The following is a 17,916-nucleotide window of genomic DNA, read 5'->3' on the forward strand; positions in this document are numbered from 1 at the left end:
GACAAAAGTGAGGCAGCTATATAAATCTGCAGAAATCCTGTGCCAGAGTTGTAGAAATCTATTTCTCTACAACTGTACATGCTTATTTCCAGAAGAAGCTTCCTTGATACCTGCTTGTCTGTCTTCTTAGCAGTGAGGTAATGTTACGTCAATTAGGCTGTAGAGTCTTGTTTATCCTGGAGATTTTTATGTATGTACTGAATTTGCTCTAGAGTCTTTGTATGCAGTTCAGTGTGTGTAGTTCTCTAGTTCTTCTCTAGCCCTGGAGAAGGAAAATACAAAAAGAATACAGTTCAGCCTAATATGTGATCCAGTATGATTTTGTGTGGTTTTTGTATCAAAGGAAGTTATTCTGATAAAAGTCACCATGTGAGTTTTACATCATTAAATGCAGTACAGCAAGGAAGCCTTAGTGCACTCTGGCATCGGAATCATGAAGACAGCTTATTCATGGGGAGAAGGTAGAATTGGGAACAGATAAGGAAATTGTTAGCTTGGTCTGCCTATGTTGAAAGTTTTGTTATTTTCTTAAGGTTCAGTGGTTTCATGCAGCTGAATAACCTGGGATTTGCATGAATGCAGATGAAATGTATACACCTGACTGTGCCTGACAGCGCCTTGCAGCTCTTGGGAGAACGTATTTTCCCCTTGTTTGTGTACAGAAGTTTTCTGTCTGGAGGAAGGGAGGATGATGAGGGTTTAGGACATGTTGCAGAAAACTTTTCTAGGAAGTTTGCAGTTTGTTATTGTATCCACTCCTGAAAATTCTTCCATGAGCTACTTCTACAACCAGAAGGGATAAGAGGCTGCTGAACTGAAAATACAAACTTCAGCCTGTGTGGAGCTTTAGAATCTGTTTAAGGTGAGGACCTCAGTGGAAAAGGACCAATGAAGAGTGGATAACTCTTGAATTTGGAGAGTATAGGAAGGGAGAATATTGTGTCAAAATCAGCTGCAGAAGACTGAGTTTAAAGCAACTGCCTGGACTAAAAAGTCATCTTAATTTAAGTCAGCTATTGAAGTAGAAGTAGTAATTGAGTACTTGCAAGTGCTTGCTTGTAAGGCAAGTAAAGAGGTGTGTGTCTGCGGGTAGATGAGGAGAACCTTGTGAACAGTGAGCAAAAATGAGGTGCAGCTGAGATCAGTTGAAAATGATGTAAATCTGAAATAATTCAGCAGTTACTAAACTATAGGCAGTAGTTTCTTCAGTTTAGTCACAATTGAAGTCTGAGCTCTTAAATGCTTATATTTAGAGTGTTGTTTCTATCTTAAGTGACAAGATTTATCAGAGAAACAGTTGATCATGTAAATGAATGTTGTCTACATTGAAGTAAAGGAATACAAATCTGAAGTTTAATATTTCCTGAAATGTACACTGAATTCTGGGTTCTGGCTGGCAAGATGTGCAACTTGCTGGAAGAAAATGTTCTGAACTTGCAAGATATATAAACATCCCCCTGTCTTTTCCTTCTTCCCCCCCCCCCCCCCCCTTTTTGCCTAATACTGACTTCAGGGCAGTAAGTCTGTACAATTTTGAGGAGCTGGATTGCTGCAGCAGCGTTAAGTAAGGCACCAGGTTTTTTTGGGCTAAACTATGAGAGAGGAAGGATGCTGACCAGTGTACTTAGTTCAGCTCCAGTCAGGTAACAAGTATTATAATGGAGCAATATAGGCAGAGGTGCTAGGCATATCCTGAAATATTCAGGAGAGTGCAAAAGTCTGAAAAAAACTCTTGGATAACCTAGATTCTTGCAAGGAACTTCAAACCCAAGACCAAAAGAAAACCACCACCCAAAAACAACAGAACAAATCCAAACCGAACAAACACCCCAAACAAGTTTAGGAGCTCATGCAAGTAGATTAAGAAGGCACTTGTGGAAGAGCTCAGTTAATTTTTTTATGGGTATTGGTACTGATTTGCTGTGTTACCCTATAGTGGCCCTAGAGCGTGTTGGAGTTCTTCAGTTTATTTATTGTCTTTTTCTCTCAGTAGTCTATGTCAGGGTAGCTACATTAGCTCCTAGTATCCTTCAGGGAATGATTTGGGTGCTAAACAAAGGCTGATACAGGCTCATTGTGTAGTTCTGTTTTCGCAGTTTGCTTTAAAAACATGGAAGCATGTTAGTTGTCTCCTGTTGGCTTTTCCACAAGAAGAAAGGTAAAGGTTTCACTGCAAGGTAACAGGTGTTTTTTGTCTTGTGTTACTGTACAATCTCTCCAAGCTGTATGTTGACCATACATTAGCTATAGTGTTTGCAATGGGTATGTTAGGTCTACATACTAATGTAGATTAATTCTACTTGCTCTCCTATACAGTAACAAAGATGACTTTAAATAGTAATCAAATAGTGTTTGCTAAAACTCAAAAATACTATGCAGCATAATAAGCACTAGATAGCAGTGTTGTTACACGGCTTCAAAAGATTGGTTGTGGGTTTATGTGAAATGCTGGCCTTTGGAATTCATCCTCATTCTAAAGAATCTGCTTATGATGAGAGCCTCTGCAGGCCCATGCTTTGGCATCATCATAACTAGGAATATGGAGTTATGAAACATTAACTAAAAAAGCTTGTGTGCTGATAACTTTATGCTAGAAGGGGACCTGAGCTTAAAAATTCCAAAATAGCATTGTCTGTTGTGGGAGCATGGAGGTCTGATGAAGGGTTGTAGCATTTTGTTATTGTGGGTGTGAGGAAGAATCAGTGTAGTTGAGGAAACTGTCTTAAAATCTGGCAGGACTGCACTGATGCATTCGGCTGGTCTCTACCAAGTTGCACGTGTTTTTTTTTTAATGTAGGTGTCTGACAATGGGAAAGAAGCAGCTAAGTGCTTGGAGTGAGCTCAGAGATAGATGGACAAGTATGAATGAGAACAGCTGAGATTTAGGAACCTCTGGGCTCTTGTTGTTTTAGCATGTGAAAGGCACAGTTGTGAAAATGTCTTCTTCATGGCTGGACTAACTGGGCACATGGTATTGTGTGGCTTGCAGTGAGACTTAAGTTAGCATTTTGATGTTAAAGATCACAGCTGAATCACAAAGCTGCATTATATTTAAAAGCAAACTGGGAGTCATACGGCAACAAGTACACAGTAAGAAATGCAGTTGAGAGGTGTCAATATAGAAGATAACTCTGGACATCATCTTTACAGATGCCTTACAAGATAAAACTGTTGTCATTTCATTCTTCTACACAGCTGAAAATACCATGTGTATGACAACACATTGTGCTACATAACTTCTAAGCACAGACTACTTAAAATGTCTGGCTAAACCCTGTGTCATGGTTTAATCCTAGCCAGCAACCAAGCACCGGGCAGCTGCTTGCTCACTCCCCTACCAGTGGGATGGGAAAGGGAACTGGAAGGGTTAAAACTGGAAAACTTGTGGGTTGAAGTAAAGACAGTCTAATTGGAAAAGCAAAAGCCATGCATACAAGCAAAGCAAGACAAAGAATTGACTGCTTCCCATTGTTAGGCAGGTGTTCAGCTTTCTCCAGGAGGGACGCACCCACACCATCACTTTAAATGTCCTCCCCTTCCTCCTTCTATCAATATCCCAGTTGGTATACTGAGCATGAAGTCATGTAGTCTGGAATATCTCTTTGGTCAGTTTGGGTCACCTCTCCTCGCTGGGTCTCGTCCCAACCTCCCATGTACCTCAAGCCTCCTCACCAGTATGACTGACAGTACAAAAAGCAGAAAAAGCCTTGGTTCTTTTCACCAATAACAAAAACATCTGTATTATCAACACTGTGCTCTTGTTATCAATGCTGCGTTCAGCAGAAATCCAAAATGCAGCCTTGTACCAGCCGCTTCAGAGTAAATTCAGCTTTGTCAGAGACAAAACCAGCACACCCAGGCAGATCAGTGTTAAACTAAAGTTTATCTAGGAAGGGCCAGGATTGCCTGTGTGATGTTTTCTTCAGCTGACTCTGGTTCTGGCCCTAGGTGGGAAAGTGTGTGGCTAACGTAGCAGAGGTCTAGATGAGCACTGCTTCTTGCAGAGTGAAACCTGCTGAAGTGCACATTTTAATCAGTACAAGGTGAGACAATAGTTCTGTGGCAACCATCTTGTAGTATGACTGGAAGTTTGACATTAGTACTGTTTCAGTGCCAGCTGAACTTCGTGCAGAAGGGGACACTACTCCCTCCTTTTAGAAAATGCAAGAAATGTGCCTCATTTCTGATAGCAGAGAGTTCTTTTATTTTTTTAATTTGTTGTTTGAATACAAGGAAATAAAAAGAGAATGCACAGAAACATTTGGCAGTGCCTGTGACTGATTTCAGCTGCACTCCCTAGGTGCTGAGTCCTTGCTCAGCTTTCAGCCTGGTTAATGCTAATGTTTCTTGCATTGATGTTCTGAAGAGAATGCTACAACTCATGATCTCCTGGACTGGTCTGGCTACACCAGCAAGCTGGCATGATTTCCAGGAGTTGCAAGCTTTTTCTGTTTTGTTGTAAATCTTTTTGTGCTCTAAAGTATAAGAAGTTGTAGATTGATGGTGTTATGTGTTACTGAAAAGCTTTAAAACTTTCTGTTAGTGGGAATATTGGCTTTGATTAAGGAGTTTGAATAAGAGGAAACAATTGTGAAGAGGGAATGGTTGCCTTTTGAGTAGCAATGTTTATAGCTTTCTCAACTTAGTCATCAGGACTTCTATCTAAGAGGTTCATCAAACAACTGTATTTTGTGGGATTGTGTATTTTATGCTTTACTTGCATTCTTTCAAATTCCTAAGCATAAGGTAAAAATAAACCCCAACCAAAATAAATGAAGGTAAAAGTGATTCATTAATTAATTCTACTTTATGTTTGCTGTTTGCGGCTATGTTGGACTTCTTAGAAAGAACATGAAAAACTTTAAAAAGATGCTTTTGGCTCCTGTGGTGTGGGGATTAGGATGGAGAGCAGCTCTTCTGCCTAACTTGTATTATTCAATTCCTGGAAGTATTTTTAAAGTATTTCTGGCATGCTAAGTGTGACGTTTCAATATTAGGTTGTATTATTGCAGTGTAACAAGACCAAATCTGAGCTAGCAGAATCCTGATCAATAATTTCCTGTGCTGCACAGGTGTATGGATGATATGTGTGTTCCTTGTAGCATCATATGTGAGGTAATGGCTTGCATAATGTGAGTTTATAGGCTGGGTTTCTTATGGCCTACAGTAAAACTGCATCATTTAGGATTCTTTCTTTGTCCCCCCCCTTCCCCTCCTATCACTTTTGTTCACTTCTGTGAGTCCTTTTCAGAAGAATAGACAATTATGTTCACCTATTCACTGTTTTTACTGACAATGCTGGATCTTGAAAGTTATTTCATTGGAGACATTTGAATCTGAAGCTACAGTGTTTTAAGTTTTTTCATGACAGACTCCTTACTTACTGTGCTCTGGATACCAAATCGGTATACCAAATCAGTATATAAACTACTGAGTTCTTAAACTTGGGTTACTTTCCTTTTCACAGCTTCTTTTTTTCACCTGCAAGTACCTTTTTTTTACCAGATTCCACAAAATTAGAAACAGTGAAACTGGATTTGCTAGTTGTGGTCCTGTTGCTATGCTCTACATGGAAATACCAATTTAGCACAGGATACAGAAGTCACCTCTCTTCACTGAGGAATTAACCGAGGCTTATTTTTGAAATATGTCTGTTTCAGAGGACTGTGGCTGGGGGTTATGGTAGTCTTTAATAAATAACTACCAAACTAATATATGTAGACCTCTCGCAGTCACAAAGCAATACCAGAAGTAGTAATACAAAGCCATCATAGATAATTTTTAAAAAACAATTGTATGCACTCATTAATCCTTTTGTCTCAAATACCTTTTCCCTTTAATTTAGCTCTCATGAACAGAACTTCCTGATTATAAAGCTAGATCTTTTTTTCTTGAATGACTGTATATCTTGCTTTATGCAAATGAAAGTTGCATAAATCAGACTAGAGAAAGAAGCTGTTTGGAAAACACTGTATTTATGTTGTGAATACTGCTTCTTATTCCTGAAATGGGCTTTGTAATCTCCTACAGTGAAAGTTAAAATACTTGAATTCTGTTGCTGTCTATCAAGCACTGAGTTTTTCCTTTGTTGATAAACACAGATTCTCCTAAATTGCATTTGTCCTGTCTCCTTATAATTAGAGAAGCCTGCTAGAAAGGAAGTGTGTCATCACAAAATCATAGAGGTGTTTGTAGTTTGGGTTGGAAGGGATCTGTAAAAGCCATTTAGTTCAGTAGATCATCTGTATGCTATATATACCAAAACCTGGTTGCTCTGTATTAAGGTTCTAAATGTCTTGAGAAGAACCTTGTCCATGTGTCTTTGAACTGAAAATTGTTTGAAAGCTTTTGTCTTCAGTTTTTGCTTAAACAGTAAAAGTTTACATTTGTCTCTGGAGGTGTGGTGGTGAGTCTTCATGCCATGTATCTTATGGCTCTTCTTCCTTTGTCTTTCAGTGAATGATAGTGTCTAGAAAGGGTATGTCCCTTCAGGAGAGAGGTGCCAATGTCCAACCGGCCTAATAACAATCCAGGGGGGTCACTGCGACGTTCACAGAGGAACACTGCCGGGGCCCAGCCACAAGACGACGCAGTAGGAGGAAGGTATGACTGCTATCTCTGAGTGTTCAAATGTATAACACTGAAATGCATGTGATTTAGAGAATAACGTTTTCCACCTTGCAATCCAAGCACTGAAACTTCCATAAAATCTTTTTGCCTCTGAAATATTACATGTACTGTTACTGCATGGGATAAGCCCATGGATAACTCGCCATCATACATGTTCAGCTAGAATAGCAGTAGTAGAGCTAGCTATAGGGGGGGAAAAGCTGTTTTCCATAAATCACAGGTAGTAACAAATTCTTTCCTTGTCTTCCCTGATATTAAAAATACCGGAGGGGGATGACAGGGAGAGTCTGTTACTGGGAATCTGGGAAAATATTCCTCTGACAAGACTAACTGGTACTCTGTTACCTTTGCACTGCATATAAATCCTGTGCAGATGTTGAATAATTCAAGAAAAAAAAGTTTTGCCATCATTTAATGTGCCTGATACAGTGAGCAAGTGGACCAGATTGTATATTGTATTTGCTCTGTAAGTGGTTGCCTCTGCAGTGCAGAACAAAGAAGATCCTTAAAACTGTTCCATGGATGACTGTACTGTTACTGCTGTGAGTGAATCCTGTATGGATATGTGTTTTTAACTTTGTTAAAAGATCAGTCTGATGAAGAAAGGTTATAGTGTGATGGGAGGCAGATCTGTCTATTTTACTCCCTCAGATATATTACTGGTGCAGTTGTTGAATATGTGTACCTTGGGCTTGATTTTCTTTTTTTTTTGAGATGAGTGTTAAAATATTACAGGTCAGGGGCACAAAAGCTTTTTACTGTGAAGGAACTGGGCTATAAAGTTTAATGAAGATGAGGTGTATTTCTTACTAGTATCAAGTCTAACTGAGAACAAGTTGAACAACTGTTGAATGGGTGACGAAGAATGGCCAACTTCTAAGGAACTTTGGGAAGAATTCAATGTGAAAAATGTGCCTTCACTTTCTCTAAACTAGTCTACTATACAAGTAGAAGAGCAGATGATAATCACAAGGCTTCTCCCCTCAAATAATGTGACATAAGGAAAGGGAAGTTGCTACCTTATGTAGCTGATTATTTTGTAAGCTAGAATTGGTTTCAGAGAATAGTTCTTTTAACAGAGGCATAGTAAGCCCTTCATTTCCTTCTGCCCATTCTGTGTTGTCTCTGCATCTCAGTGGATGTTATTGCCCTACTAACTCTTTCCTTTTACATGGAACTTCACTTGGAGTGAATAAAGCTCTCCCTAGAATAATGGATTGGAGGCAAGTTATTTGGAGATGAGATGGGGGATTCTTCTTCAGATATCTACTGGTAGTTCAGATTTTACAGTAGAATGCCAGGGGGAAGCTCCACAGTGAGTGAGTCAGACAAACTGAAGCATTTTAAGGGTAGCACTGTTTTCTTTTAAGGAAGTCACTCATCCATCATTTTGGTGCACTGTGATCTGTTATGCTGTCATACATACATTGACTGAAGATTCACTTGTCTGAAATGACTGGACCTCTTCCACCCCTCACCAAACCTGTGCCAGACTTCCATGAGCAAGAGTGTATTGCACTTTTAAACTGTGTTAGACCTTTATCAGAATGAGAGGTCCCAGCTAAAGTAAGCAGGATGGGAGAAGCTTACAGTCCTCTTTGAATCTGGGTCTCTTTAGAACAGGACCTCCCCTGCCTTTGCATTTCTGAGCAAGCATTTTGAGCTGGCAAAGCCTATAAAAAGGCCTGGTTAAAACATGGTGGTTAGTATAAAATTTAAAATGAGTTTGTCATCTTTTACTGTCATCAGCATCTCATTTTTAATAAGGTGCTGGGCAGAAATGGCTATTGTACAAGGACCAATGTAAGACAGATCTGTCAGGTCCTTAAAAAATTTGTGGATGACAGGCTCTCAGATAAGTTTTTAGCTGGTGCCTGTCTTTAGACACAAACCTCCCAGGACTCACCCTTCCATGTATCTAGCATGCAGTGGTATAGTGTGTTTCAGTTCTGCTGCTGAGCAGTATACAGGAGGGTCTAGAGTCCACAACTTGATGTGTCTTGTGATGCCTTGCTGTACTTCAGTGATACACTGCTTTTGCTGCTATATTAAAAGAGCCAGCAAAACCCCAAACAAACACTGAGCAAAAAACAATACACCTTTTCTTACATTATGGGGTTTTTTGGGATGCCTAAGACAATTTATTTTCAGTCTTCTTAAATTTGTCATTAGCAAAATGAAACTCTTCAGTTTCAGCTGTAAAATCGGTTAAAATAGAATAAACAAACTGTGGAAAGACTAGTTTGAGTAATATGCTTACATTGTGCAAATAACTGAACTTAAGATTTATCTGTGTTAGTATTTTAGTTGGAGCTGAGAATGGTCTTTTGAAGCCAGTCAGGCATCCTTACCTGCTGTGTTTTGGCTAATGTGGAATGGTCTTGGAGCACTTGAACTGGAATCTTTTTGGATGAAACTGAGCTGAAAGTAGTGTTGTAGGAGAGCAGTTTGTGTATGCTGGTCACTTGTGGTTATAATATGGTATGCTCTGAAGTAGAAATCATTGAAATGCAGAGATGGTGGACACTGATCCTTAATGGCAACTGTCTCACTTTATAGAATTTCTTCTGTTGATCGATACTACTTATTGATGTTGTTGTGCAGACGGTGTGAGATTTTATTCAGCCACTTTATTAGATCCACCTATTTCTTACCCTCCCCCAATAAACAACAAACCAATATGCAAAGATTGAAAACTCCCAACTCCCCCCTTCCCTATTAAAAACATGGAATCAGACAGTAATGTGACTGTAGAGGATTATTGCTTCATGCCTAAAATTAGCCACAAAGTTTGTAAGCAGACTAAAGGGCCACACCTTCTGAAGTGTTGGAGGTTACTTCGCTTTGGTCATAGATATGCAATCATAACCCTTCGAGCAAGGACAGGTCTCGATATTGTCTGAACTTGTGTACTTGATTGCATTTCTGCTTTGTATAAATAGCTTTCTCAGTGCTGGAAATGCAACAGCTTTTTTCTTAAAGCTTTTTTGTGGCTGAGGAGTGTGCATTTCCAAAATACAGATTAAGTGACAAAAGCTTGGAGAGTTTATGCAGTTTGTCACTTATAATTTCAGACTTGGGTGTGAAGGCTAATAATCCAAGGTAAGTGTGTGGTATGGCCAGATGGCCTTGTAATAGCATTAGAGTTGCCTTGATCTCTTTTATGCTCTAGCTGGAGTGAATGCAAGAGACTTTAGTTGATTTAGTTGTTAAAAAAGAGAGAGTCAGGAGAATTATAGTGCTGCCAAGCTGAAGTGCTAATGTATGTCTTTCTGTAATCTTTGACACTTCTACAGCTTAAAGCTCTTTTGTTAAAACTCTGCCAGTTTAACTTGCTGAGCTGCTACTGTTCACTTGTATGAAGACCTTGGAAATTCCAAACTTCTCTCTGGTCTGTTCTAAATGCAGAATCTCTCTCCTATTACATTGAGTATTGAAAGACTGGCTTAATCTGGAAGAAACAATGCAAACCCATTTTCCTCTAGACTGGGCTTGTTTGATGTCCCCATAACGTCAATACTTGAGTCACAATGAACAGGGGATGCCTGTAATGGTTTTCTGCTGGAGTTTTACCAGCAATTCATGTTCAGTATAGTAACTTGATAGGAGCTTTTAGAGTTTGATTTTGAGGTGCATTGTTTAAAGGTACAAGCAATAATACTAGGCTCATGGAAGGGTAGAAATACAGATGCTGTTTATTTGCAATTTGTGCTGTAACAGTGATGTGTGCTTTTCTCTAAAAGAAGAAAGGGGTCTGTATTTGAAAAGGGGTATATGAGCTGGTGGTGTTGTCATTCCCTCCCCATGTATGCATGTAAGCAAATTGGCATTAGTGAAGTTGGACTAATGTGATTCTTCACTTTCTGTTGTCAGTAGTTATGTTGCAATAACTGTGGTTTGGATGAATTTTAGCTCTTGTGGGTATTATAGTTCTTACTGGTTTTACCACCACTTTGAAAAGTATTTAGTGTTTACCTCCAAATTTAGAATTACTGCTATGATTGCACCTTCAAAATGGTCCAGCATGAACCCTGTCTGAAGTGTCTGTTGGAGCACTCCTCAGTGAAGAGTGACTCTTTGCAGGTTTTTAAGGAAGCAGTAATGATGATAAAGTTTCCCTTTGCAGCAGTAAACTGAAGCAGATGTGTTAATGAAGCTTTCTTTTCATATGGTAGGAGGGGAGGGGGTGGAAGGTACTTACTTGTCATTTTCTTAACTGTATATTGACATTGTTACCATGTGTGTTGAAGAATTGTGCCCTCCTGGCTTAGTTCCCAGTGATGCCATAGGATTTACTTTGAATGGGAGCAATTTGGAAGTGGTATTGTGAGGCACACAATAAGATCTTTTCTGGACATGGAGCAGTTGATTGTTCCTTTCAGTTGTTAGCAATGTTTCACTGTATTGGTATAGAGTAATGGAAGTGGTCCCATGTACTGGAACTTTCTTTACCAGTGCTGCAAAAAATTTTATTAGTGGCATTAAATGATAGTGGTAGTTATCTTTTTGCATATTATTAGTCTTAAGTAATCTTTAGGAGTAGTAGTATTTAAGTAGCATATCACTTTGACATGTAGTTCTATATGAAAGTAGGATACTTCATAAGCAAAGTTTAATGTTTTGGAATAAAACACATATGTGTTCTTGTGTATTTGGAATTGAAGGCTTAATGATCAATGAGATCCTTGTTGGCTGTGTGTAGGACTTTGATATAAGTAGAAAGAGTGCTTTTGTCAGTTACATTGTTTTTGTTCTAAACAGGATTTGGTTTTGGACCAGTCTTGGTGATATGTTAACTGGTAAGAATTTATGAGACCTGTAAACTAAGTATGATGTTTGAGTTGGTGGGGATGATATTTGGAGTATTTCTGAGGAGAGAAAGTAGATGTTTTTCCAGTTTTTTTCATCTGTGCTATTGCCTTTTTCTTAATCTCATTTTTGACAGAAATAAAAGAATAGTTTTTGCAGACTTTGTTTGGAAGCATTTAATAGCTCACTTTCAGCTGCTGAGGGACATGACTTAGATTAAACACTTTGTTTATTAACTAACTTCAAAAGGTTTTTTTAAATATGCACAGAGTAACTCTCTGAGAACAGGTTCTAAATGGTTCTTCATTATGGCTTTGCTCGGAGCTGGCATTTTCCACCATATTGTTTATATAACACAGCAAGCTATATGGTGGTTAGCTTGTCAACTTCTGTATATTTGTGTTACTCTAGACTTGAGCGTCTGCCTGTGATCTAAAATCTGCATCAGCAGACAGCTTTGCCCAGTTGAATGAAGCATTGGAGTTGTTTATGAAACTGGGGAGGGAAAGAAAACAAAAAAACCCCTACAAAACACAGCTTGAAGGTGCAGCAGGAGCTCAGTCTTTCTGGAGGTGTCCCTGAGAGTGGAAATGGATGAATGAAAGCTCATAAATACTTAGCTCAAGATACTTTGTCATTAATGAGGAACTTAGTCTCTCAAAACACTTCTTGCTGGAATGACAGTTCTTAATGAATGATACATTGATGGAAAAGACTGAAGAACTTGTAAGTTACAAGTGAAAAGCCTTGGATTATAGACAAAAGTACATGTAGCATACAGCCTTTAAAATCAGCCTTCCAGCTGTGCATATATCTTTTATAGCTCTTGAATGCTCTGCAAGCATTGCTTATCCTGAGCTTTACAGACTATTCTAACTACCCTTGTATGTGAGTTAACATTTTTAAGGAGACCTTAAGTAAGCTGTCACAACTTAAATATAAATTAGGACAATGCTACTTGTTGATGTATGGTTAAAGTTTTTACCTTAATCCTGTAATCAAATTCTCAGTGTTCTTCTATAAACCTTAGAGGAGAGTTCATGTCATGGTCCTGGTGACTGACATGCTACTGCATGCATAGTTGCTATTGTATTGTGGGCTTTCTCTTTGTAATTCATGCAAGGTGAATGATTAAACTCACGGTGAGAAGTGAGAGCACAGTAGGTGTTTTAAAATAAAATTTAAAAAATCTCAGTTGTGACTCCCCATTTGTGACATAATCTTTCTGCTAAGAAGGCTGTTTATACGGATAGCTTGATGGATAAAGAAAGCAAAGCAAATGCTAATACTCTGCATGTATTCATGATCCCTAGGGTATGGCTGTAGCTTTAATGGTCCACACAAATTGGACATTGGTAGGAAAGTGTATATTTGTAAAACTTGTAAGAATCAGAAGGGTTTAAATGTGATAGAGGAGGAGCCAGAAACAAGTGGAAACTCTTCAGTTCATGTTTTGCATCTATTGTTCTAGCAGTATTTTAGTTGAAAAGCTCTTCAGTTATTGTGTTTCGTGAAATCTAAAGTGAAGCAAAAATCTTTACAGGAAAGTAATCTCATAAAATGTACTTCAGAATAAATGAACCCTGATCAGTTTAGCTTACATAAAACGCGAGATTCCTGCCAAGTGCAAATTATGTAATAATGTCTGTTACTCCCATAATAAAAACATTTCATGGGGAAAATTAAATGTCACGCCTTAATCTTTTGTTGGGAAAAGGAAAATCCAAATACTCAAGATTAGGTGAAACATTCCCAAGTTTACCTTGATGGAGTTTGCTATTGTAACCTCAAGATCTAACAGTTTTATTTCACTTGCTTTTGATAGTAAACAGTAGTTCTTATAGTATGATAAATAAAAATTAATTACTGGAGTCTGGAGAAGATGCTGCTAATTTAATCTTTTCAGACTATCACGCTCTTAGGGCACAGAAAATGTTGATTATGTGCTGTGTGCATTCATCTGAGTAACTGCCTGAATGAGGATAAGTCAGAAGAAGCAGAAGGAAGAAAATTATCAAGAAAAAAGTCATATTATTGAAGTTTTACTGTTTTGACTCTAAGTGAATTAGCATTTGGTTATCATCTAGATGGTTAAACTTGATACTTGTGTTCTACTGAGATTCAAGTTTGTGTTGAAATCTTGAAGAGGATGGGGAAGCTTTCTGGTCAGTAATATAGTTAGCTCTGCCTTTACTACTAGACTTCTGGCATTTCATTGGAAAAAAGTTCATTTTAAAGCTTGTGGACCTCTTACCACTTCCACTTAGTCTATTGGGCTAAACTTTGTGCTGTTTGGGGTCATGGGTTGGAGCAGGATACTTAAATTGGAAGTATACATTCTTCCCCATCCTTTGTGGATGTTTGCAGAGCTCAACTCAAAAGCTGTCTAGGCCTGGGTTAATAGCATATGACCATGTAATCAGCAGTTCTTTAACTTTGAAACATTGCTTCTTTCAGCATTAATACTAGAGTAGTTTGAGATTTTTCAAAGGTTAGTGGTTCTTGGGACTTCTGTATAGGTAGGATATGTGCAGTATGGTTTTCCTGGTGCCAGCTGAGTCAAAAACTGCATTTTATCCAGGGAAGTGCAAGTGAGATGTCTCTTGCCTTAGAAATTATTTATACTGTCCTGTTTTAAATGCTGATGAACATTCTCTTTTGAGTCTTGCAGATAGTAATTCTGAGTGGGTTTCAAAGTAAATGTGGAATATATGAAGATGTAACTTAAGTCTTAAATTTTATCCATTGGGTATAGTATTATCTTTGTCCTTCAGTCGAACTCATACAGTAAACCATTTTTTCATGCAGCTGAAAGCTGCTTAGAAGACCTGTTAGAGCTTATCTATGTGAAACTCGTTCCGCTCTCTGACATCACAAGTTTCCTGTCTCATTTGACTGCCTTCATTGGTGGTGTGCATTTCTTCATTCCTCTTACTTCAGGTGTTACCAAACAGCCCTCAATCCTTTGAACTGGTAGATCTTGCAGCCAGAAAATAACTGGTATGGTTGAGCTTTTCTACCAAGTGGAACTGGCTGCATTCCTATTCTGAGCACTTGATTTTGTTTTTTGGGTTTTTTTTTTTTTTCCCTAACTGAAGAGTAAAGATGTAAATAATCATAACGGTATAAAGACTTAATGCCTGGAATCTGGATGTAGATGTGTATTTATCTATTTTTGAGACGAGATATTTGACAGATGCTCTACTCTTGTGCTTTACTCTGCTAGGTTAATGATTAAGTGAATAATTCAGTAATCTTGCACACTAGAAAGATCTGAACTTATCTGCAAAACTCAGATGTAAGAAGATGTTTTATTCATTTAAAATGACCAAATAATTGTGTTCTTTGCAAAACAGTTACACTGCTAGTGATTTGTAACTGCATTGAGTGGTTCTTTTGAAATGCTGGTTTAATATTAGGAGCTGAAATGGAAAAATTGGTAGCTGTAAATTAATATGTGTAAATGCTCCAAAAATAAACAATATTCCACCTACAGGTCTGTATCTGTATCTTGGAATCCTGATAGCTTTCTGTTTTGACTTTCTGCTGACAGGTCACATTTAGGGCAGGCAAAGCATAAGGCACATAGCCCTCCTGAGAGTAGAAAATCTATTTCAAAGACACCCAAAGTGCAGTCTAATACTACTTCTGAGCAGTCCAAGGGACACTTTTCTAAAAGGTAATTGTGCTTCATATTCATATGTTAACCAGTGTTATCTGCACTTGAACAACTTGTATAATTATTGAGTTACACAGAGTTCTAATAAAGTGTATGACTAATGGATATTTAACTAATCTAGGTATTGCATTCACTGGATATATTTCAGTGTTTCCAATTCTGTTTGTTTTTTTCTTTTTCTAATTCACCAACTAAGAGCATTCCATCAGTGATGGGGAGGAAATGATTTCTGCATAACTAGTCCTGGAATACTTGCAAGGCCTTTCTTCCCTTCTTCTGCTTCATGCTGGGGGAAGATTGCCCAAGGAGTTTAGAGCAGTGTCCAATATGAATTGAAATGTGCAGTAATCTAAAGTAGGCTTGTGTTCAGGGTAATCTTGGTATTGCTTGTCTGCTCTTTGTATGCTTCTGCTGTATACACACTGGAACAGTTTTCTATTACATAGAAGAGTTTTGGCAGTTTTGTATGTGATTCACTACATCAATTTAAAGATTGATGAGAAACTATCCTTTAAGAGCCTTTCTTGAACTAGAATCCAGTTATGACTAGTTATGCATTACTGAACACTCCTTACTCTCTTGTGGAACGTATATTCTCAAACATTCAGTTAATCGCTTCATGGCTTGATTTTTTTTTTTGTTTGGTTTTAATCAGTTTGACATATATATAAAAAAGCAAAATATATTCAAGTTAAATTTCCTTTTTAAAAAAAGTGGTGTATTGTGCTTTTATTTTGCAATCTACTTAGATTTTATGCTAGCAAATATGTGCAATATGACTATTCGCATCCAAGCATGTGGGGGTTTTTGTTTGTTTGCTTCAGTGTAAACTGAACAGTGTTTCCTACATGCAGTATCCTTTATTATTAAACTGTGATGACATTTATCATGCAAAATTCTTACAAACTGTGAGGCTTCTTGAGTTCAACTCTAATGCTGTTCCTGCTTACTTCTACAGAGGCTGTAGTTCATCTGCTGTTTTAATACCACAACAAGAAGATCCCGAGAGAGTCAATACTTCAGAAAAGCAAAAAACGGGGCAAGTGCCTAAGAAAGACAATTCTCGAGGAGTTAAACGCAGTGCTAGTCCAGATTACAGGAGGACCAATTCTCCTAGCTCTGCTAAAAAACCCAAAGCACTTCAACACACTGAGACTTCCTCAGAAACTAACAAGCCACATACTAAATCTAAGAGAAGACACTCAGACCAAGAGCAGCCCAAGTCTACACAATTGCCATCAACAAGCAAGGCTCACACCAGAAAGGGTGGAGCTGCTGGTAGCTCCCGAAGTCAGAAAAGGAAAAGGACAGAGAATCTGTCTTGTATAGAGAGTGGGTCATCAGTTGAATCAACTGGCACTGAAGAAAAGTCAGCAAAAGTCTCCAAGCTGGCTTCAAAATCGGTGACCTCAGCCAAAGCTGGGTGTAGCACCATCACTGATTCTTCTTCTTCAGCTTCCACCTCCTCCTCCTCTTCTGCTGTTGCCTCTGCTTCTTCTACTGTTCCTCAGGGTGCCAGAGTGAAACAGGGAAAGGACCAGAGTAAGGCTAGACGTTCCCGTTCTGCATCCAGCCCCAGTCCAAGAAGGAGTAGCAGGGACAAAGAACCAAGTAAAACAGGTGGCTCTTCAAAGTTTGACTGGGCTGCTCGATTCAGCCCAAAAGTCAGTCTCCCTAAAACAAAACTGTCTCTACCAGGCTCTTCCAAGTCAGAGACATCAAAACCTGGACCTTCAGGACTACAGGCTAAGCTAGCAAGTAAGTAGTTCTTTTCTAGAAGAATAAAAACATATGTTTTAAAATCAAGTCTTCTAAACAAATACTTCTGTTTTTTCAAGCTGCATGTGATCTTCCTAGAAAAATTAACTTTTAGTATGTTCTGCTGAGTTAAGTAAAGCTGTGACTGAAATTATTTACAGCTAAAGCAGATGATTTAAGTTCAGTCAGTGTTCTGTAAATTTGAGTTGCTTCTGTGTCTTACACATCTATTTTAAAAATAAAATACAAAATAATTGGATGTTGTGATGGGGGCATATATATTATAAAACACTCTTGATTATATTCCTTTTGTCAGATTTTTATTCCCCCTCGTTTCCTTAACTCTTCTGTTCTGAAGTGGGAATGATAAATGCTGGAAAACAAATAGATCATATATGGTATCTTCTTTGAGACTTAACTTTCCTGATTCATCCTTGTTGTGAGAATCTGATATTTAAGAACTGTAGTCTTGTAAACCTGGTGTACATAGTCTGGGGATATTAGTCACTTTGTCTTCTAATTTGTTCTTACAAAGTATGGCTTCTTTCTGGTGCTGAGTTTGAATAGCAGCTACTGTTTGTGAACATGGTCCCTAGGAAATGTAGACTGTTTCCAAGCAGAGCACCTGCTTGCTAGTATGCAGATATGCTTGTAGCTCCATTGTCTTGAACAATTTTTTTTTTTAAATGTGTTTTACTGCCTTTGTGTACTGAATGATTTATCTACTGCATGCATTCTCTAAAACTTGATGTAAGATGTTGGATTCCTAAGCTTGCTTACTGTTGTTCCTTTACTTAGGCATGATTACAAGTAGCTTGTCCGAACTGGGACAAATCCATAGCTAATACTAATGCTGGAAATAGGTGAAATAATCAAAAGTAACTGGCTGTCTTTCTGTCTAATCAGCATAGGTCAATTAAATTTAACAGGCATGTTTTGGCTAATTGGCATGGCTGGAGTATTGATTCTGGAATGACCTAACCTAACAGATGAAGAATGGCATTTGGAAAGGAGAGAGGAGTTATTTGCTTTACAGCAAT

General features: G+C 38.3%; 1 protein-coding gene across 15 annotated transcripts in view; it reads left to right on the forward strand.

Moving 5' to 3' along the window:
• The window catches only part of TRIP12 (thyroid hormone receptor interactor 12), a 79,859-nt gene that overhangs the window by 20,884 nt on the left and 41,059 nt on the right, over positions 1–17,916 (forward strand). For 12 of the 15 annotated variants that reach the window (XM_053951740.1, XM_053951737.1, XM_053951741.1 and 9 more), the window contains 3 exons: positions 6,457–6,603; positions 14,993–15,118; positions 16,077–16,876. In XM_053951740.1, coding sequence (XP_053807715.1) covers positions 6,506–6,603; positions 14,993–15,118; positions 16,077–16,876 — 1,024 coding nt within the window. In that variant the 5' untranslated portion in view covers positions 6,457–6,505. The remainder of the gene's footprint in view (positions 1–6,456; positions 6,604–14,992; positions 15,119–16,076; positions 16,877–17,916) is intronic. The other 3 variants (XM_053951748.1, XM_053951749.1, XM_053951745.1) reach the window with 2 other exon arrangements.

Source organism: Vidua chalybeata, chromosome 10 (genome assembly GCF_026979565.1).
Source record: "Vidua chalybeata isolate OUT-0048 chromosome 10, bVidCha1 merged haplotype, whole genome shotgun sequence".
Classification (NCBI taxonomy): domain Eukaryota; kingdom Metazoa; phylum Chordata; class Aves; order Passeriformes; family Viduidae; genus Vidua; species Vidua chalybeata.